The following is a 22,640-nucleotide window of genomic DNA, read 5'->3' as shown; positions in this document are numbered from 1 at the left end:
TTCGGGGACCAAGAGTCTTTTGTTCCGTTTCGTATTTTTCCGAGCTTCCTCTTACGGTTTACTGGATCTGTTCAAACTCACCAGTGACTGACATCAAGTCAATTTCCCAATTGTGCTGTGCAGTGCGTAGTAGAGTTGTACATGTACACCCAGTAGTGCTCCATAAATGTATAGAAATTATTTAACAGTGCAGTATTGAGTAATTAGTAAGGTTAAGAGTAATACCATGCAAATACTGAATGTTACTTATTGTGTGAAGACGTAATGTGAAACACCACTGAGTGGAAATACTGGTACAGAATTTACTTTCTGATACTGCAAGCCTTGTTTTCTACATCTTAACTACACGAGCACCTATCGCAAGTGTGCTTGAAATGTACTCGCGAATATGGAGAATCGTCAGCTGTAAAACGGAATGACGACATTGAAAATCTGTGCCGGACCGGTAGTCGAACCCGGATTGACCGCTTACAGCGAGCGGTCGCCTATCAATAGGCTATCGGCGCACGACTCTGAGCCAGACCCAGATTCCATATGTCGTCAATCATGTATGTAATTCTGAACAACATATGCACTGCAATATCGTACTACATGTGTAGCAGCATATGAGCCAATCAATTCGTGTCCTCCACTTCCTGCCGTCTGGTCACGTGTAGGTACATAACTACATTTGCGTTCTGCAAATCACCTCGGAACGCAAGGTGGAGAGTAGGTAATTCACAAATATCTAAACGTCCTGTTTGATTCCTGAAGATGGACAGGCGCACGTGACTGCTGGGGCGCGTCTATATGTGCTCGAATTGCGAAATAACTTACTGCGATAGTTATTACGCCCTGATTATATGGGAGAGCGTAATGTAACCCCTGGCGGAATCTTAAGAATGACCGCCTTCGTGATAACTTTTTAGTTGATTGAGTTGAGTGTAGAGACACTCCAGCTTTGACTTCACAAATTTGTTGACGAAACAAATTGTCCCACGTCGAGTCTTCTCAAGGTCCTAGAAAACGATTCAATATCAAAGAATAGTTAGGATCAATGTTTGGTAAACAAACTTCTTCGTCTATGAGTTTCACTCTGGAATATTTACAATTAATCTGAACCTCGTTTCTATATTTTCTAGAAGTATAGGCGGCAGAAAAATTGGATATCAGTCCACAACTGGGGGAAATTCGAGAGGAAGCACATTCTACCAAGCGGCTTCTATCAGACTCTGGCTCAGCCTTTTATCTAGGAAACAGTTATTGTGTTCGCCAAGGAGGCCAGTTGTTGGCTATAGCTTCGTGTATGAGACAGTTATCAGTTACCAGTTACCAGTTCTCAGTTACCGTGTTTACACGGAGCTCCCAAAACCGGTTTGGAAATGCTGTTCTAGATATTGGATTTTCTCTTCTATAATCGATTACCTTTCCCATGCAAACGCTCCTCCCCATTGTTGAAATGTATGTTGGTTGTCATGATCTGTCCAGTTTTTAGAAACGTCGACTACTCTGTACTGAGTGACATTTCGTACAGTGAAGAAATATTATATATATGAAGATGGTATCTGTTCTTTCGGACATGTACGAAAGAACAGATACCATCTTCATATATACATAGTTAAGGCTCACCGGCCATTTGACCATCTTCTTCTGTGCGGATGCACAAACAGTGCCCGAAATCTTACGGGAATCGGCAGTGAAGCCGCGAGTAATGAGTATGATGGGCAGGGGCACTATGAATATAGTGCGGGACAATAAATTGCGAATGTGGGCCTCACGGGAGTGCCAGAGATTAGCCCCTGCAGTCGCACTATCCTTTGTGTCGTCGGTGGCTCAGATGGATAGAGCGTATGTCATGTAAGCAGGAGACCCCGGGTTCGAGTCCCGGTTGGGCCACACATTTTCAACAGTCCCCGTGGACTTATATCAACGCCTGTATGCAGCTAAGGGTATTCATTTCATTGGAAGAAATATTATACTAAGAAAGATGTTATCCATCTCCTACAGCGAACGGAAGAAAAACAGCCTTTGTGATTAGCCAACTAGATGAGAATCGGAGAACTGATACATATAAAACAACTGACGATCGGGAAAACAATGTTGGACCTGTGTAGAAAAATCGACTCAGGCCTTATCATGTAAACGTGGTAATGGATAACGGTTTCTAAATTCGATTTTTGGCTTCCGGAAGTAGTGTTGCGTGTGAATGTGGCAGGAATGTCGTAAGTGCTGCTAGCACTTGCGTCTAGGACGTGCACCCGTTGCAGTGACAGTGTAGAGTGCACAAGGGTCACTGGTGCGAGGGAAGAGATGCAACGTGCAGCATGCCAGGGGTGCCACCACAGCCGCTGAGGAAGGCCAACCGTGCAGCACTGCCGCCGCCGCGGGTTCGCACTCACCGGTGTTGGTACGAGGGTCGCGCGCCGTGTTCAGGTTGAAGAATTGGTCGTACGCACCTTGCTGCGCCGACACCACCGCCACCAGCACCAGGAGGAGCACGGCAACCTGCACACAACAAACAGAGGCAACCCGTCAGTATAGCCGTCTCACGTACTACACACAGATTACACAAAAAACGTCGATCAGTCCTCCAACGCTATTGCCAAAGAAGGCTGCCACATACTACAAGTACGAACATTCCGTCTCCCACTGTTGATGTAGGTAAACAGTTTCTTTTAGTTAGCCTAATTTTGCACCAAAGATAGCCATTTAATCAGTTATAGACCTTTCTCTCACAGCACCGCTATTTTTTCTGTCATTAATGCAAAAGACATCGCTACTTTTCTCATCCTCCTCGTGTGTGAGCATGGGCAATACACACCTTCACATTTTGTTAGATATGATGCTCCAGATTCATCTACATCTACATCTACATCTACATGGATACTCTGTAAATCACATTTAAGTACCTGGCAGAGGGTTCATCGAACCACCTTCACAATTCTTTATTATTGCAATCTCGTACAGTGCGCGTAAAGAATGAACACCTTTATCTTTCCGTACGAGCCCTGATTTCCCTTATTTTATCTTTGTGATCGTTCCTCCCTATGTAAGTTGGTGTCAACAAAATATTTTCGCATTCGGAGGAGAGGAGAAAGTTGGTGATTGGAATTTCGTGAGAAGATTCCGTCGCAACGAAAAACGCCTTTCTTTTAATGATTTCCGGCCCAAATCCTCCATCATTTCCGTGACACTGTCCCATATTTCGCGATAGTACAAAACGTGCTGCCTTTCTTTGAACTTTTTCGATGTGCTCAGTCAGTCCTATCTGGTAAGGATCCCACACCGCGCAACAATATTCTAAAAGAGGACGGAGAAGCGTAGTGTACACAGTCTCCTTAGTAGGTCTGTTACATTTTCTAAGTGTCCTGCCAATGAAAAGTAGTCTTTGGTTAGCCTTCCCCACAACATTTTCTATATGTTCCTTCCAGTTTAAATTGTTCGTAATTGTAATACCCAGGTATTTACTTGAATTTACGGCTTTTAGATTAGACTGATTTATCGTGTAATCAAAGTTTAACGCGTTCCTTTTAGCACTCATGTGGATGACCTTACACTTTTCGTTATTTAAGGTCAACTGCCACTTTTCGCACCATTCCGATATTCAGGTAATTTAAGAATTCTGTTAATGAACGAAATGATTAATACTTTGGAAAAAAAGGGCAATTTGGAAAAGAAATATCTGCGACTGCGACTGCAAGAGGGGGACATGCATTTCAAAGAAAAAAATAATTTTCTAGTAGTCAGTTTACTGACTATTTATAATTACAGTCTTATATCGCTTGAGTCGCGTCCGTTCGTAAATACCGGTACGCTATTTACAATGCTTTCTTCATACACGTTGATTTTATTCAAAGTACGATCGATAAATTTGTACCGTAACAGAAAACAGAGATTCACTAAAATGTGGAGAAGATATGAATTTCAAACATTCTGTTAAATAAGTGCTGTGTATCTGTCTCACGCGAGGTGGCGCAGTGGTTAGCACACTGGACTCGCATTCGAGAGGACAAAATTTCAAACCCGTGTCCGGCCATCCTGATTTAGGTTTTCCGTGATTTCCCTAAATTGCTTCAGGCAAATGCCGGGATGGTTCCTTCTAAAGGGCACGGCGGACTTCCTTCCCCATCCTTCCCTAATCCAGTGGGACCGATGACCTTGCTGTTTGGTCTCCTCCCCAAAATCAACCAACCGCCTAACCAATCTGTCTCACGTTGCCATCGTTTATATAGTTTGTTGCTTAAGTCTACACCCATTTTCTGTAACAACTCGCAACTCAGTGTATGTAAGTACGGAAAGAATTAGAATTATCAATTGTTTTTGAAACCGTTGTGGATTAAAAAAAAACGTATTGTAATCGGTTTTCGCCGACTCAGTTGTTCACATGACTGAGAAAATGATACGTTCTCACCTTCATCCCTACTACTATTGTTAAACCTGTTTTACCCACTATGTCCTGAATCTGTTCTTAAACTTATTGTACCAGAATGATCGTACGTTCACTATTCATATCAGGCAACACAGAAAACTTTGCAATGAAACTTTGTTGAAAACACAACCGACAGAGCGTGCTTCGAGTCATTGCTCAGATATTCTGGTAGGAGAAGTACTAGATCCCAGTACATGAACGGCAGAACACAAATTTAGTTTGACTTTAACTAACAGTCTTTTAAAATGTATTGTTTGCACACAACTGTTACGTGACTGTACTTGAAACTAAAAGAAACTAGATGACATAATACATTTGTCAATAAGTCCAATCGATTAACAAGTCCTCAGTCGATGAAACCGGAACACTTATACGATCACTTTGCAGTCCGTTTGTTTGCCGTTTGTTAAGACCCCTTTTTCTCAGAAACGGTTAGAGGCATCAAGTTGAAACTTATGTCAAATGCTAAGACCAATGGCCCCGTGACAGTGTAAAAAATTCAAGTTTCTAAGTCAATGCCCTCAAAAGATACGGCCATTAGTGCCACATATTTTGATACTCTCAAATTCATTCATCAAAGCTAGTAAATGAACTGGCTATACAATAAGTCAAGTTTGTACAGAACCCTCACAGCGCGGATCTTACCTGCACTTGCCTCATTTTTTATTGCAAGTGCTTATTACCAAGCCCGCATCTCGTGGTCGTGCGGTAGCGTTCTCGCTTCCCGCGCCCGGGTTCCCGGGTTCGATTCCCGGCGGGGTCGGGGATTTTTTCTACCTCGTGATGGCTGGGTGTTGTGTGCTGTCCTTAGGTTAGTTAGGTCTAAGTAGTTCTAAGTTCTAGGGGACTGATGACCATAGATGTTAAGTCCCATAGTGCTCAGAGCCATTAGAACCATTAGAACCTTATTACCAAAACTACAAGCCAGTGAGTGGAATCCGTTAGGACCAGTTCCGGTGAACGCCTCTGAGCAAATGGTTCAAATGGCTCTGAGCACTATGGGGCTCAACTTCTGAGGTCATCAGTCCCCTAGAACTTTGAACTACTTAAACCTAACTAACCTAAGTATATCACACACATCCATCCACCTGCGACGTAGCAGTCGCGCGGTTCCGGACTAAAGCGCCTAGAACCGCTCGGCCACCGCGGGCGGCGTTCCGGTGAACGGTACGGAATTTTAATCTGGTGAGCATTTATGGGAGGTATTTTCGATTTCCATGAACTGACACTTGTGATTTTGGAGTCTTACATACCGCTTTGTTCTTGTACAAGAGCCTGAGCAAAACTGCAAGAAACTGAAGAATGTTGTAAGAATTAACTTAGCACTCAGCCATTGCAGCATTTACACTGGGAAACCTAAATCCTAGTAAGTTACTGACAAAAAGAGCGTGAATTAAAAGGGCAAAGATAAGTATCAACAAAATGAGCAAGCAAAGCATTCGTGCATCTTGGCAGAACCCCTTGTTAGAAAATGTCTGCACGCTTTAACTGCATTGCCGTGTGTACTAAACGTCACGCTTGTAGCTAACTGATATTGGAATAGACATTTCACGACTCTGAACGCCTGCTAGGAACATGTATAACGGCCGTATTCAAAACAGGAGCAGTGCGCTATTAAGTAAAGCGCGGTGGGTCGTGTATCCGGTGGTAATTGGTTTGCGGATCTGAGCGGGTGGAGAGAGCCCCCGGTTCACCTTCAGAGCAGTTCCGGAATAGGCAGAGACAACAGAGCAGCCGGGAAACCCGTGTCGCGCTCGCCAAAGCCAAGTGGACGGCGGCGGCTGGCAGCTGGGCATTAAAAGCGGGCAGCGGCAGCCTTGGACGCGTTCCTTAGCATTCGAACCGCAGCACATTGTTCGTATTCCCGCTGAGAGGTCGTTCGCTAACCGGAATAGACTGCAGTAAAACGCTGCTGCACGTTTCGCTTTTAATTGTTCCTTTATGACGCGGGGAGTCATTTACCCAGACCGAGGGAGGTAACGCGGTGGTCAAGGGCCTACACTCGTGTTAGAGGAGGAACATACACTACTGGCCATTAAAATTGCTACACTACGAAGATGACGTGCTACAGACGCGAAATTTAGCCGGCAGGAAGAAGATGCTGTGATATGCAAATGATTAGCTTTCCAGAGCATTCACACAAGGTTGGAGCCGGTAGCGACACCTACAACGTTCTGACACGAGGAAAGTTTCCAACCGATTTCTCATACACAAACAGCAGTTGACCAGCGTTGCCTGGTGAAACGTTGTTGTTATGCCTCGTGTAAGGAGGAGAAATGCGTACCATCAGGTTTCCGACTTTGATAAAGGTCGGATTGTAGCCTATCGCGATTGCGCTTTATCGTATCGCGACATTGCTGCTCGCGTTGGTCGACATCCAATGACTGTTAGCAGAATATGGAATCGGTGGGTTCAGGAGGGTAATACGGAACGCCGTGCTGGATCCCAACGGCCTCGTATCACTAGCAGTCGAGATGACAGGCATCTTATCCGCATGGCTGTAACGGATCGTGCATCACCGTCTCCATCCCTGAGTCAACAGGACGGGACGTTTCCAAGACAACAACATCTGCACCAACATTTCGACGACGTCTGCAGCAGCATGGACTATCAGCTCGGAGACCATGGCTGTGGTTACTCTTGACTCTGCATAACAGACAGGAGCGCCTGCGATGGTGTACTCAACAACGAACCTGGGTGCACGAATGGCAAAACGTCATTATTCGGATGAATCCAGGTTCTGTTTACAGCATCATGATGGTCGCATCCGTGTTTGGCGACATCGCGGTGAACACACATTGGAAGCGTCTATTCGTCATCGCCATACTGGCGTATCATCCGGTTTGATGGTATGGGTTGCCATTGGTTACACGGCTCGGTCACCTCTTGTTCGTATTGACGGCACTTTGAACAGTGGACGTTACATTTCAGATGTGGTACGACCCGTGGCTCTACCCTTCATTCGATCCCTGCGAAACCCTACATTTCAGCAGGATAATGCACGACCGCATGTTGCAGGTCCTGTACGGGGCTTTCTGGATACTGGAAATGTTCTACTGCTGCCCTGGCCAGCACAATCTGCAGATCTCTCACCAACTGAAAACATGTTGTCAGTGGTGGCCGAGCAACTGGCTCGTCACAATACGCCAGTCACTACTCTTGATGAACTGTGGTATCGTGTTGAAGGTGCATGGGCAGCTGTACCTGTACACGACATCCAAGCTCTGTTTGACTCAATGCCCAGGCGTATCAAGGCCGTTATTACGGCCAGAGGTGGTTGTTATGGGTACTGATTTCTCAGGATCTATGCACCCAAATTGCGTGAAAATGTAAGCACATGTCAGTTCTAGTGTAATACACTTGTCCAATGAGTACCCGTTTATCATCTGCATTTCTTCTTGGTGTAGCAATTTTAATGGCAAGTAGTGTATTTCTTATCAGCCGAGAGCTCACATTCACGTCCGTACACCGCACCGACCCTAAAGGTTGTTAATAGCAATCTTGGCAAAGAAATTTATCTTCTCTAATATGTTACTGACATCTGGATCTTAATCCCAAGTGCAACGTGTGTCTTACCCGAGAAGCGTTTATCCAAGAAGTTGATGGCAAAGAGCTATAGAATCAGCGACGTCTTTTCTACGCAGAAAATGTACCAATGGGCGTATTTCTCCATCACAACATAACTGGAGAGCAGTAAGGTACATTTCTTACTATTCTATTTCGACATTTAGCTCCAAGACATAAGCACTTAACAATTCGCAATTTTACTCTGGTGTTATCTCATTCGGATGTGTGTCTTATGTCAGTGAGGAGAACATTCCTGCCGCACGTGTCGCTCTGTGAACTGCAGACGAATACTTTTTAGACGCTCTGTGACCAAAATGGTACAGAAACAGAGGATGACAGACTAAAGGCCGAAATGCTAAATGTCTTTTTCCAAAGCTGTTTCACAGAAGAAGACTGCACTGTAGTTCCTTCTCTAGATTGCCGCACAGATGACAAAATGGTAGATATCGAAATAGACGACAGAGGTATAGAGAAACAATTAAAATCGCTCAAAAGAGGAAAGGCCGCTGGACCTGATGAGATACCAGTTCGATTTTACACAGAGTACGCGAAGGAACTTGCCCTCCTTCTTGCAGCGGTGTACCGTAGTTTTCTAGAAGAGCGTAGCGTTCCAAAGGATTGGAAAAGGGCACAGGTCATCCCCGTTTTCAAGAAGGGACATCGAACAGATGTGCAGAACTATAGACCTATATCTCTAACGTCTATCAGTTGTCGAATTTTGGAACACGTATTATGTTCGAGTATAATGACTTTTCTGGAGACTAGAAATCTACTCTGTAGGAATCAGCATGGATTTCGAAAGAGACGGTCATGTGAAACCCAGCTCGCGCTATTCGTCCACGAGACTCAGAGGGCCATAGACACGGGTTCAGAGGTAGATGCCGTGTTTCTTGGCTTCCGCAAGGCGTTCGATACAGTTCCCCACAGTCGTTTAATGAATAAAGTAAGAGCATATGGACTATCAGACCAATTGTGTGATTGGATTGAAGAGTTCCTAGATAACAGAGCGCAGCTTGTCATTCTCAATGGAGAGAAGTCTTCCGAAGTCAAATGGTCAAATGTGTGTGACATCCTATGGGACTTAACTGCTAAGGCATCAGTCCCTAAGCTTACACACTAATTAACCTAAATTATCCTAAGGACAAACACACACCCCCATGCCCGAGGGAGGACTCGAACCTCCGCCGGAACCAGCCGCACAGTCCATGACTGCAGCGCCTGAGACCGCTCGGCTAATCACGCGCGGCAGTCTTCCGAAGTAAGAGTGATTTCAGGTGTGCCGCAGGGGAGTGTCATAGGACCGTTGCTATTCACAATATACATAAATGACCTTGTGGACGACATCGGAAGTTCACTGAGGCTTTTTGCGGATGATGCTGTGGTATATCGAGAGGTTGGAAAATTGTACTGAAATTCAGGAGGATCTGCAGCGAATTGACGCATGGTGCAGGGAATGGCAATTGAATCTCAATGTAGACAAGTGCAATGTGCTGCGAATACATAGAAAGATAGATCCCTTATCATTTAGCTACAATATGGCAGGTCAGCAACTGGAAGCAGTTAATTCCATAAATTATCTGGGAGTACGCATTAGGAGTGATTTAAAATGGAATGTTCATATAAAGTTGATCGTCGGTAAAGCAGATGCCAGATAGAGATTCATTGGAAGAATCCTAAGGAAATGTAATCCGAAAACAAAGGAAGTAGGTTACAGTACGCTTGTTCGCCCAGTGCTTGAATACTGCTCAGCAGTGTGGGATCCGTACCACATGGGGTTGATAGAACATATAGAGAAGATCCAACGGAGAGCAGCGCGCTTCGTTACAGGATCATTTAGTAATCGCGAAAGCGTTACGGAGATGATAGATAAACTCCAGTGGAAGACTCTGCAGGAGAGACGCTCAGTAGCTCGGTACGGGCTTTTGTTGAAGTTTCGAGAACATACCTTCACCGAGGAGTCAAGCAGTATATTGCTCCCTCCTACGTATATGTCGCGAAGAGACCATGAGGACAAAATCAGAGAGATTAGAGCCCACACAGAAGCATACCGACAATCCTTTTTTCCACGAACAATACGAGACTGGAATAGAAGGGAGAACCGATAGAGGTACTCAAGGTACCCTCCGCCACACACCGTTAGGTGGCTTGTGGAGTACGGATGTAGATGTAGAATATATGCTTGTCTCTCGACGTTACGAGGGAGAGAATCCCTGCAGTTAAGCAATCCTGGTCTCATCTGAAACGTGAAATTACGACTCGTTCCTCTTGACGTTTTTACTGCGCGTGCGGAATGCAGGAGGCAGCCGACCTTGGCCCTGGAGCCGCTGGAAGCGCCGGCCGGCGTCCGCTGTGCCACGTGCGGCGGTCTCGGTCGGGTCGGGCTTCCGCGGGACAAGCCGGCCCTCCTGGCTCCGCGAGCGACGGCCCTCGCTGTCGCCGTCCCCGGTTCGAATCCCCGTGCTCGCAGGGCAACCGATTGGGGGCTTAGGCGGCTACACGCCGGCCGCGGGCCTTGTCTGCCGGCGCGGCGGAATTAATTCCTCGTTAGCCTCTTAATGGCAGCGGCCCGTGAGACGCCCCGGAGGCGGCGCGCCATTACCGTTTAAATGTTAACCGGCGATTAATTAGGCTCTAATCGATGGGATGCGGTGGCAGCGTGTCCGCCCGCAGCACGCGCCTCTGTTTCGGGGCTTGCGGCTGAGTGTGTGCATGCGTGTGTGCGCGTGTGTTTAGCCCCCCCGCCCACCCCCTGCGTCGTTGGCTTACGGAACATCGTGCCCTGGGGCCACCCACTGATCTCCGCGGTAGCCGCGGAGCGGAAGATCAATCGTGCGCATACGACTATCTACGTACACGAGGACCGAAGTACTGTAGTTCTAGACCCTGTAGTGCAAAACAAGTAAACACGTCGTATTCATATACAGCGACATAAAACGTATGGAGAACATGACGTTCGTGTTGAAAATATGTGATCATTTGCCACATGTAAAGTATCAACAAATAATTAAAATACTATCGAAAAAGGAAGCTACTTTTCTCGAGAATAACTTATAAATTCTTTAACTACACTGAGCCTACGTTAAAGGTCTGCCTCTAACACTGATTTGCGGCTCCCTTTTGTTTATAAAAAATTCTGACAAATTCAGTTGCAAACAGGGCCTAATTTCGGCCGAAACTGCTTTCCGGCACCTCCCAGTGATTATTTCATAGTTTTATTTTTTAACCTAGGAATACAAGTGGACACCCAGAACCTCCGCTTCATCGAGCAGCTACAATGCAAATGTTTGAATATTGCAACTGGCAGCAGTTGAAAACATGACGTCATAGTTACGAAGGCTACCGACTGGTGCCGATGTGTGTGGACTACAAATAGAGAGCAGAGTGAAATTGCCACGGAGCAGATGGTAGCACCTGTTGTTTATATTAAATCTCGCAGTGTTATTGTATCGATTTTAAAGAACCATGTTTTTAAAAACCTAAATTTCTGTTTGTAATCAAAAGTTTTCAAAAATCGAAACTTGTGATTTTTATGCCTGGTCTTGGGGGGTAGGATTGGTGGTGGGAAGGGTTTGTCTGGTTGAACAGGCGAGTTCTGGCACCTAAAATTTTAGAAATTAAGCACTGTTACCAAATAACACAAATTCAGTGAATCAACAAATACTTGTTGAATAGTAGTCCCTAAAAAACTGCCTGTAATTTGATATGGGGTGAAGATTTTTTCGTTCTTTGACTAATTATAAAGGGCGGCCAAATGAAAACGACGCAGATAGAAAATAAGTAAGTAAACTGTTAATTATTTCAAAAGTATCGCAATAAGCGTCAATAAATTTATCTTACTCTGAGACAAAAAGGTCAGTGCTCTCAAGGAAAATTTTTTGCAGTTGTGTTCGGGACTTCTGTACGCAGGTGTGCACTTCTTTATCCGAGGCAAATCGACAGCCATAAATGTCTTTCTTCAGGGCTCCAAAAATATGGAAATCGCATGGGGAGAATTCGGAACCATATGGAAGGCCCACACATTGCCAAGGTTTTATCGACTACTCTGCAGAAGTTTTGCGGGAAGCCCTTAAACATTCTTCATACAGTCCCGACTCTCTCCATGCGATTTCTATAATTTTGAAGCCCTGGAGGAAGACATTTTTCGTCATCGATTTGCTTCGAAGAGATGCACACCTGAGTACAATCATGGTTCCCTAGGCAACCGAAATATTTTTCGTTGAAGGCTTTGACAGTGATGATATGCCCTCTCTCGGCTTCAGTACGTATTGTCACACGTCAGGAAGCACTAAATTGTCTCTTGTTGACATTACTAATCAGGACGGTGAAGTTTATCAGTTCAGCTACCCACTGTTCATGTCCACGTGCATATAAAGGGGCGCCGGCCGGTGTGACCGAGCGGTTCTAGGCGCTACAGTCTGGAACCGCGCGACCGCTACGGTCGCAAGTTCGAATCCTGCCTCGTGCATGGATGTGTGTGTGATGTCCTTCGGTTGGTTAGGTTTAAGTAGTTCTAAGTTGTAGGGGACTGATGGCCTCAGACGTTAAGTCCCATAGTGCTCAGAGCCTTGAGCCACCCAAAAGCTTGGCTGAGAAGTGCTGCCACGTTTCCGCATTCCCCCGACTTGGCACTTTCGGATTTCCCCTTGTTGCGAACCCTCTCGAAAGCGTGGCGTTTCGCTCAATAATGACGTGCAATTGAGGGTTTGACTGAACGATGTCTTCGAGTGGAATGCAGATGACTTTTACCGCCGAGACATTGAACACTTTGTTGAATGTTGGAAAAAATTTATAAATAACAACTAATAACACATTATTGATTGATTTGATGTTCATTTCTTGTTAATTTTTGTGGAATCCTGAACTTTGAAAAACATACGCGACGCGGGTTGACGCCCTGACCTGCCAGGAAGTGCTAGCTGCAGGCTGCTCGGCACGTGGCGGTCCGCACGCGGTGTCGGGCGGTCGCGGCGGTGTGAAGGACACGCCGGCAGCTGCTGCTACCAGCCCGCGAGCCAGCGAGCGACCTTGCCCTCCCGTATCGCCGCCAGAATCGCCGGTCTCCCCACTCACCGCACGTGCACTTTCCCACGCCCGTCTGGGCGACAGACAGCTCGCGATTATTCACACTTACGGCCTTGCAGCTACGGGTCCCGACTAGAGATGGGCAAAACTGTTCTTTTCAGAGATTGGATCAGAACTGTTCACTCCCTGAAATGAATTAGCTCTTTTTCATGACTCACCACTCATTTACAATAGAAAATAAATGGAAGGCACATTGCCCTTTAAACTTGGTTTATTCCAGTACTATACCTGTATTTTGATCTTATTTGATCCTATTTTGAAGTAACACAGATAATGAGTAAGAATTTTGTATTGTTTATTGAAATTTCCACGATATGACAAAGTTTATGATTATTGATATATTTTGCACTATCGTGGTTTTCCGGGTGATCGGAAAACGTTGTAACTTGAGATTTACATTAACAATATATTTGGCTATAATGTATTAAAATTTCATTAACCTCATACAAATACATCGCAAGCCATATATTTTTAAAGTGAAAGTTTCCTTCTGAAGACGCCTAAAATCGCAAAATCCGTACCAGAATAAGAAAAAAAAATATAAATTTGACTGTAAGACGAAAGTGCTGCATATAGCCATACGCAGAATAAAACAAGGAAAATATTGGTGTATCACATTTTGCGATACGTTTATCGGTTCGCTCATAATTAAAACGTAAATTCGAGTGTCCATAATAAAAATCCTATAGTAAGAGGAGTCATCAGGAACCTAATCTAATCAGTTTAAACAAATAAAAATAAAAGAAAAACAATTGATGTATACATAACATAATAATGTAATATACATAGCGGTATTACTACGAAGAACAATATCCAGTAGGGACGAACTCCGATGCAGAGGCGCTGAGTCGAGCAGGTCGAGCCGCGAGCTGTATTACTGCGTGAGCTGAGACCGCAGAGACCAGAGTGACACCTGAGTCGCTTTACTCAACGCTCTGGCTAGAGTCGAGACGGTGGGGTGAGCGTGGAGTGGGCGAGTTCCGAGGGTGGGGGGAACGGTGAACTCACCCGCTCCGAGACAAATCGTACGTTCCCTTGTGAGCAGGTTGTTGCAAGTAGTTCCTATGTTATCCGCTAGGTGGATATCTGTCCTGTTGCTCCCATCAACTGCCCAGAGGGTAGGACGTGCGACTGAAACGATCGCCGACAGAGTGCGATGCGAAGTTAAGCTGCGCGACACTGCAAGCGGCAGACGACGCACAGAGACGGCACGGCATATGTGAAACACAAAATCCAATGGGGCACTGCACAATGCAGGCAGCCAAGGTAGAAGCAGGGCAGAGGCCGGCGCTGGCTGTGTTGTGTGGCGTGCACTGTGCTCTGACCAGCAGAGGCGCTGCTGATATGCTCCGTCTCTCTCTCTCTGTCTCTCTCTCTCTCTCTCTCTCTCTCTCTCTCTCTCTCTCTCTGCCGTGGGAAACGTTTGGAGCTACCGTTCTTTTTTTCTGAATCATTGATTGTTCATTCCTTTGAAAGATTCAACTCTATGAATTAGTTCAAGAGCGGATGCCCCATCTCTAGTCCCGACGTGACAAATGCGTTCAGTGTCGTAAGGAACATTTGGGTCCTAGGATAAATCCGTCTGACGATTACCACAGACGTTCATCTGAGTCCTCCACATATCTGTTAGTTTCTTCTCAGCACTCTTTATTCAGCCCATTATTTGCCCTTCTCTTCATCTTCCACTCTCCTGCCAATCTCAAATCATCACAAGAGGCACGATTTTCCCAAAAGTCAACACCGCCGATCTTTAACTGAGAGATAAAATGTAAGGCTTTAGTCTAGGTACAAACTACGCGCGATTGGTGTATTCCTGTCTGGTCTTCAGTCCGAATAGTGGTTTCATCCATCTCTCCACGCTAATGTGTCCTTTAAATGCCTCTTCATTTCTACTGCAGCTCATTTGTTGCTGCATTATGCCTCAGGATGTGTTCTATCAGATGCTCCCTTCTTTCGGTGAAGTTGTATCATACACCACCGCGTGGGATAGCCGCGCGGTCTCAGGCGCCTTGCCGCAGTTCGCGCGGTTGCTCCCGTCGGAGGTTCGAGTCCTCCCTCGGGCATGGGTGTTTGTGTTGTCCTTAGCGTAAGTTAGTTCAAGTTAGCTGAAGTAGTGTGTAAGCCTAGGGACCGATGACCTCAGCAGTTTGGTCCCACAGGAACTTACCACCACTTTTCTCCCCAATCTGATTTTATTAGATATCCGACCAAGGCTACAATCCATACCAACATCCTCAGAAAAATACTCCCTAAAATTTAAATTTATACGTTATTCGATGTTAGCAAATTTCTACTTTTCAGGCTTGCCACTGCCAGGCTACATTTTTCGTTCTCTCTACGTCGGACATCGTCAGCTATTTTGCAGCCCAAATAGCAAAACTAATATACTACTTCTAGTATCTCATTTCCTATTCGACGCCGGCCGCTGTGCCTGAGCGGTTCTAGGCGTTTCAGTCCGGTACCGCGCTGCTGCTACGGTCGCAGGTTCGAATCCTGCTTCGGGCGTGGATGTCTGTGCTGTCCTTAGTTAGGTTCAAGTAGTTCTAACTCTAGGGGCATGAAAGGGAAGCAGTGGTTGGGAAGGGAGTGAGACAGGGTTGTAGCCTCTCCCCGATGTTATTCAATCTGTATATTGAGCAAGCAGTAAAGGAAACAAAAGAAAAATTCGGAGTAGGTATTAAAATCCATGGAGAAGAAATAAAAACTTTGAGGTTCGCCGATGACATTGTAATTCTATCAGAGACAGCAAACGACTTGGAAGAGCAGTTGAACGGAATGGACAGTGTCTTGAAAGGAGGATATAAGATGAACATCAACAAAAGCAAAACGAGGATAATGGAATGTGATCGAATTAAGTCGGGTGATGCTGAGGGAATTAGATTAGGAAATGAGACACTAAAAGTAGTAAATGAGTTTTGCTATCTGGGGAGCAAAATAACTGATGATGTTCGAAGTAGAGTGATATAAAATGTAGACTGGCAATGGCAAGGAAAGCGTTTCAGAAGAAGAGAAATTTGTTAACATCGAGTATATATTTAAGTGTCAGGAAGTCGTTTCTGAAAGTATTTGTATGGAGTGTAGCCATGTATGGAAGTGAAACATGGACGATAAATAGTTTGGACAAGAAGAGAATAGAAGCTTTCGAAATGTGGTGCTACAGAAGAATGCTGAAGATTAGATGGGTAGATCACATAACTAATGAGGAAGTATTGAATGGAATTGGGGAGAAGAGGTGTATGTGGCACAACTTGACAAAAAGAAGGGACCGGTTAGTAGGACATGTTCTGAGGCATCAAGGGATCACAAATTTATCATTGGAGGGCAGCGTGGGGGGTAAAAATCGTAGAGGGAGACCAAGAGATGAATACACTAAGCAGATTCAGAAGGATGTAGGTTGCAGTAAGTACTGGGACATGAAGAAGCTTGCACAAGATAGGGTAGCATGGAGAGCTGCATCAAACCAGTCTCAGGACTGAAGACCTCAACAACAACAACAACTCTAGGGGACTGATGACCACAGATGTTAAGTCCCATAGTGCTTAGAGCCATTTGAACCATCCTGTTTTATTGACTTAACTGCAGTCCATGACCCATCTTTTACTTTGAAAACACACAGTATCTTTTCGAGATGCTATCCATTCCGACCCATGTCTTTTCCAAGTTCTTGCCATCTCCGTCAGAAATAGGAAGAATTTATTCCTTGCCCTGTAACTCCCCTTATAAATTTGTCTTTGGTTCCGTTTATTGCTCGCTGAATGTACACGTTGATTGTGGTCTGTCTTTGCAAAAGGGATAGATATAAAAAGGTTTCACCTGTCTTCAAAGCGTACTCATGCGGTGACGCTTGACATCATTGTAGACGGTCGAATCATGGTGATCTCGGGGGTCCACTGTCCCCTGTAATTAAAGTACGGTTGCGAAACTAGGTAGATACGCTAATACGTTAACGCGGAAACGATTTACTCTGAAAAAAGGTACCAATTTTGGCCACCAAATGCAAATGTGGCACTGTACAGCATCTTATGGCGTCCCTGGGGCTCATATTGAACAAACTGTGCAATCGGTGATTAATAAGAAAATCGACGTTACATCTTCCTCACTTATTTCACCTTTTCTACCCACGTACCGTTCCTGGTTCATTACATTTCTATACGTCTTTCTTGCACTCACAGAGCTAAACATTCCCACTGTTTCTCGAGACGTGAGAACAGCCGACACTGTTTATGTTGGTCCACCCGTCAGCTCGACGGCCCTATTGATGCCGTAGGAATAAACTGTCATTGCAAATAAAAGAAGTAGTGTTCCCACTGAATGAAAGAATAATGCGAAATTTTGTAGTCACACCGATTTTTATTTTAAACAAGTTTACACTTTCCTCCACTATGAAATCTTATACTGTGCTCAGATTTCATTCGTATGGGCTCGTTATAACAGAACAGACATATTTCAGAAAAATTTAACCCAGGGTAAGTTCTATCGTCGATAGTACACACAGTTAGAAGCGCAGAATGTCTTAGCGATGTGGCCGAGCGCTTCTAGGCGCTTCAGTCTGGAACCGCGCGACCGCTACGGTCGCAGGTTCGAATCCTGCCTCGGGCATGGATGTGTGTGATGTTCTTAGGTTAGTTAAGTTTAAGTAGTTCTAAGTTCTGGGGGATTGATGACCTCAGTTGTTTAGTCCCATAGTGCTCAGAGCCATTTGAACCAATTTTGTCTTCGCAAGAGGAAATCAACGAGTCGACTCACAGTGAGTTAAGAAACGGTAAAGAGTGTGTCGGCGAATTTCCTGCGTCGCACCACAAGGCTGAGCAAGCAAAGCAAGCACAGAGCTAAAAATTCCATTGTTGTTGTTGTTGTCTTCAGTCCTGAGACTGGTTTGATGCAGCTCTCCATGCTACTCTATCCTGTGCAAGCTTCTTCATCTCCCAGTACCTACTGCAACCTACATCCTTCTGAATTCCATAATGAGCCGAAAATATAATCTTGTCATGACATTAACGCTCACTGTAGTTTACCCCATGTTGGTATGGTGTTACACGAATGATTCAGTGTTTGTGCCATTAGTGTGAGCACTCCTACGAGGACTGTTCCCTCACTTCGATAATACCTTTGACCAGTTTAACGTAAAAAATTTTCTGGACCAGATTCGAGACTAAACAGTACCTGACGAATCAGCATGGGGAAATCATCTAACTCTTGTACAAAAACACTTTTCTTTCTACGACACTAACTACCACAACATAACGCCAACAAACTTAACCACGTTTCATTAATGTTAAACAGCTTGATTTATTTTAAATACGTTTCCCTTTCTGCCCCAATGTCAATACAACCACTATACGCACATAATGAACTTCGCTGTAACATGTAGGACGCCTGAAGGACAACGCGCTCAAGCTGAAGCAGCCCCTGCCTTTACGCAAATACGCGAGTGTCATTCAGCACCACCTATACTTTCTAAGCGGGTTTCTTGCAAAGACATATTTTCTGCTGTCTTCCTACTGAAGTCTTTTGTTTGTAACGTGTTCTGCTACATGAGTTTCGTCGATCGCTCACGAAACCTAGTTCGACTCACTAAGCAAGGGATAATCTTATTTTTCAGTGTAGACTTCAGTTAGTTTGAGAACTAAGGTAAAGGAAACGTTAGTAAATGAAAAAAGGGTACTTAGTGAGTACTGGTAACATCATGAAATGTATTCGAAGTACGTATAATGAAATGGTCTGTTCACTAAAACATATAAAGAATCTGCTCCATCATTCTCGTATGGTAGTGTAAAAATTTTCTTGAGTTTATAAAATACATTACAGATTATTGCACCGAGACTCTGATTTAACGCAGCAGTTAAAATTTCCTACTGATTTAAACTGTTTTTGATAATAGGGAGAATTAAGAAGACATGGAAAAGCAGAGGTATAATGAAAAAGTGCTCACGACATTAAAATTCGAATCAGTTACTATTATGACGACTTATATTACTTGTTACTCTCTTGAATCCCTTGCCGCCTACCTCCCTCAACCGCCACCATCATCGGCATCCAAAAGTAGTAAACAATTATTCTGCTTTGATTATCATAATGAGACTACACTGGTTTCCTTCAGTTTGGCACAAAGAAATATTGAAAATTGGTTTTCCAATTTTTTTTATTCACAGAAAAGTCGACAGCGTATTTTAGTCTCTAATGTAATGGGACTATTCATCACTTGTTCACTGGACACTCAACAAACAGAACACAAAAAAATACTTTTTGAAATGGGCTAATGTAGCCAACAAGTAGACAAAAGAAAAAAGGAAAATGATCATGTGTGTGGGCACTGCAGGATTCACTAGTTGTATTTTAAGATATCAAAAAATAAATAAATAAATAAAACGAAGAGGGAATCAGAAGGCACTTGTTAATCAAAATCCACTGACCCATAGCTCTTGTTAAAATTTTTAAATTACCACAAATATTTGTAATGTTGCAAGAATGATGGCTGAAAGTGAAAATCTGTGACCTGTGGTCGTCGAGGGTGCTGCGGTTAAACTTGAGCCTGTTGGAGGAACCAGATGTATGACTGATGCTGTCTAGCGTAGTTCGGTCACAGGCGTTTGCAGAGTGCTTCAGTGCTTTGTTTATGTCGCGAACCTCTGAATTGAACGATTAAACAAATAACTGACAATGAGAGGAGACTCACCAGCTTGAGCATGTTGAGGGCTGCGTCGGATCAGCTGCAACGGGCAGGACTGAGAATGTGCTGGCGAACGGCCGCCGGCCTTCCTTTATAGCCGCTAGTGGTCGCCGTGTAGCAAGTAGCGGGAGAGGGGGGAGGGAGCGTCCTTGCCCGCGACAGACGCCGGGCGCCGTCCTCAGGGGACACAGACAGCCGGCAGGAAACAGTGTCTAGGACGAACCGCCATTTTTTTGGCAATTACCTGTGACCGGTTGATTTTCCGACGTATCTGTTCCGTAGACACTGTCCTCGTCAGTTCGCCCCCGGCGGAATTCGCGTATCGTTTAGTACAAGGCTGCCGTTGCCTCCTGCAGAAGGTGCAACGGTAGCCGCTACTCCTGTAAAGGACACACGGCGAGATGGATCTGTTCCATTTAAGACAAAAATGGCGGTTTTTGCCACCTCCGTCTAGAGTAAAGGATATCTCCAGGCCAACGGCATTGTGGTACAAACTGCCTGCGTCTGAAGTCGGTGTCGAGGGAAGATTCGTTCACGATTCCCGTAAGTGATATCTACTCTCAAGGCTACGCTTCACTTGATATTTGGTACTCGCTTCGTACTTCACGCACCGTCGACAGTACATTTATTTACCTTCTCTTGGATATAACGAAAGGGAGTAGATCTTGAATTTTTGGGGAACAACTCCAACTGAGAAATTATTTTGTTTTACTTGAAGCTGCCCACATCTTTTGTGACTGTCATTACCAGCTGATACCATAATAACGCTGGAAGGGGCGAAATTAGATCATCAATAACTATTCAACTGTTGATTGGCGACTCCACGGCGTGTTGCGTGCACCACGACCCAATAGTCGATAGAATTGGAAGGAAAATCAGCATTGGACGTATTTTGTTGTTTTATTGTCAGGAAAATCGATTTTCTGTCACTTACTGACCATCCTCAGTGCTATAATATACAATTAAAATTAATAGGCACTAGTATCAAGCTATAACCACAGGCGTAGAGCGATCACATTTATGTGATCGCTCTAAGATTGTGGTTATAGTGGTTATAGATTGATACTAGCGCCTACCAATTTTAATTGTATATTACAGCACTGAGGATGGTCACTAAGTGACCGAAAATCGATTTTCTTGACAATAAAACAACAAAATACGGCCAATGCTGATTTTCCTTCCAATTCTATTCAACTGTTACTGAAAAAAAGCTACACATGAAAACGACCTTTTTCAGTGAGTAATCACATTTTTCCCTCATCTTGGAAGCAGAATTTTATTTGTATGTCCGCAGCTGGCAAACTCTCTATAAACAGAGCTTCCACTGAACACTTCATTGTTTCCAGCATATTTACGCACTGCCTGAGGAAAAAAGTGAAGCACCGGAAGATATGGACGAACGGCAATTAAACTTTGTACGTGCACACACCTTCGGTGGGTATGTAAATGATTTAGACTTGCATTTATCTGTAACAGGTAGAACGCCCACAGGAGCACATTAGTGTTTAATGTCGTATCCAGGCCTGGTAGGATATATAAGGAAAGCGAACTGTGCCAGGTGTTGACTGACCACTGTGAAAGGCAGGGAGACGTCACGTACTCGTATGAGACAACATTATCAGCAGATGATAGATTTTGAAAGGGGCCTCATTGTTAGCCTCCATTCGACCGACTGGTCGAATCGTACAATACCCAGATTTTTGGGGTACTAGGATGTCATAGTGCGCCGATGTTGGCCAGCATTGGAATCTGAGGGCAAGCATATTCGTCGTTATGTCCCGGCCGACCACATCTGAACACTGAAAGGGAGTGTCGCAGTGTTGTGCGCCAAGCTTATCGTAACCTCGTCACATCCACACTACCGTCTCAGGAGAAGTAAATGAACTTCCTGTGACATTATGTGCCGTGCGGCACCACTGGTCTGAGACTAGCAGCAGCGGGAATAGGAACTGGAGAATTTCCGTCCCAAGTGTAGGCTGCCGCTAACACCAGAAGACAAACAGGTGCATTTTGAGTCATGCTGCCACTGGAAAGCATGAACTGCTGAAGAACTGTACTGCGTTCAGCAATGAATCGCGGTTCTGCACTATCCTGAATCACCACCGACTCCGAATATGGCGGCGACTTGAGGAGAAACCCCTATCTTCCAATGTTTTGGAGAGGCACAGCGGTGTTACTGTTGGCATCATGGCGTGGGTGGTCGCCGAGTACAATTTCAGACCACGGCTGGTGGTGGCCGAAGAACTCCGACGATGCGACAGTACGTCAAAGACATCTTGCGTCTTCATGTTATCTGACATGCGACAGTATCGTGATGCCATTTTTCAACAGGACAGGTCTCGTCCACGCATGGAACGTGTCTCTATGAACTCTCTACGGTATGTTGAAGTACTCCTGTGGCCTGCAACAACCTCTAATATGTACCTGATGGAAGATGTGCGGGACCCACGTGGACTTCAACTCCGTCTCAGTGCCATGTCCAGGTTATCAAGGACCAGTTACAACACCTGTGGGCCTGTTTGCCCAGGCAGAGGATGCAGTGGCTTTATGACACCCTTCCCAACTGATTCAACGCATGCATCCAGGACAGAGGTGAGGGCAACCTCATATTGACAAATGGGTCCATATTGCTAAGTTCTTTGAAAATTTGATTCGATTTTGTTATCACGGCGGTAGTACGACCAATCCGTGAACTTTCATTTCATTTCCTCGTCCTCTTCTCGGGGCTTCACATTTTTTTTTTTTTCAGGCAGTGTATTCCATGCTTCGCTGGTAGTTATGGGTTGGGTTGTTTTGGGGGAGGAGACCAGACAGCGAGGTCATCGGTCTCATCCGATTAGGAAAGAAAGTCGGCCGTGCCCTTACGAAGGAACCATCCCGGCATTTGCCTGGAGAGATTTAGGGAAATCACGG

The 22,640-nt window shown here is 44.9% G+C and overlaps 1 protein-coding gene across 1 annotated transcript in view; it reads right to left on the bottom strand.

Moving 5' to 3' along the window:
- The window catches only part of LOC126090849 (uncharacterized), a 36,258-nt gene extending 16,473 nt beyond the window's left edge, over positions 1-19,785 (bottom strand). Inside the window, exons 1-2 of the mRNA XM_049907016.1 lie at positions 19,734-19,785; positions 2,379-2,484 (exon numbers count right to left, since the gene is read on the bottom strand). Of these exons, the coding sequence (XP_049762973.1) occupies positions 2,379-2,484; positions 19,734-19,745 (118 nt within the window). The 5' untranslated portion in view covers positions 19,746-19,785. The remainder of the gene's footprint in view (positions 1-2,378; positions 2,485-19,733) is intronic.
- Positions 19,786-22,640: the final 2,855 nt, after the last annotated feature.

Source organism: Schistocerca cancellata, chromosome 1, assembly GCF_023864275.1.
Source record: "Schistocerca cancellata isolate TAMUIC-IGC-003103 chromosome 1, iqSchCanc2.1, whole genome shotgun sequence".
NCBI lineage: Eukaryota > Metazoa > Arthropoda > Insecta > Orthoptera > Acrididae > Schistocerca > Schistocerca cancellata.
The sequence above is the reverse complement of the archived record's forward strand: the minus strand, read 5'-3'. Positions and strand labels throughout refer to the sequence as shown.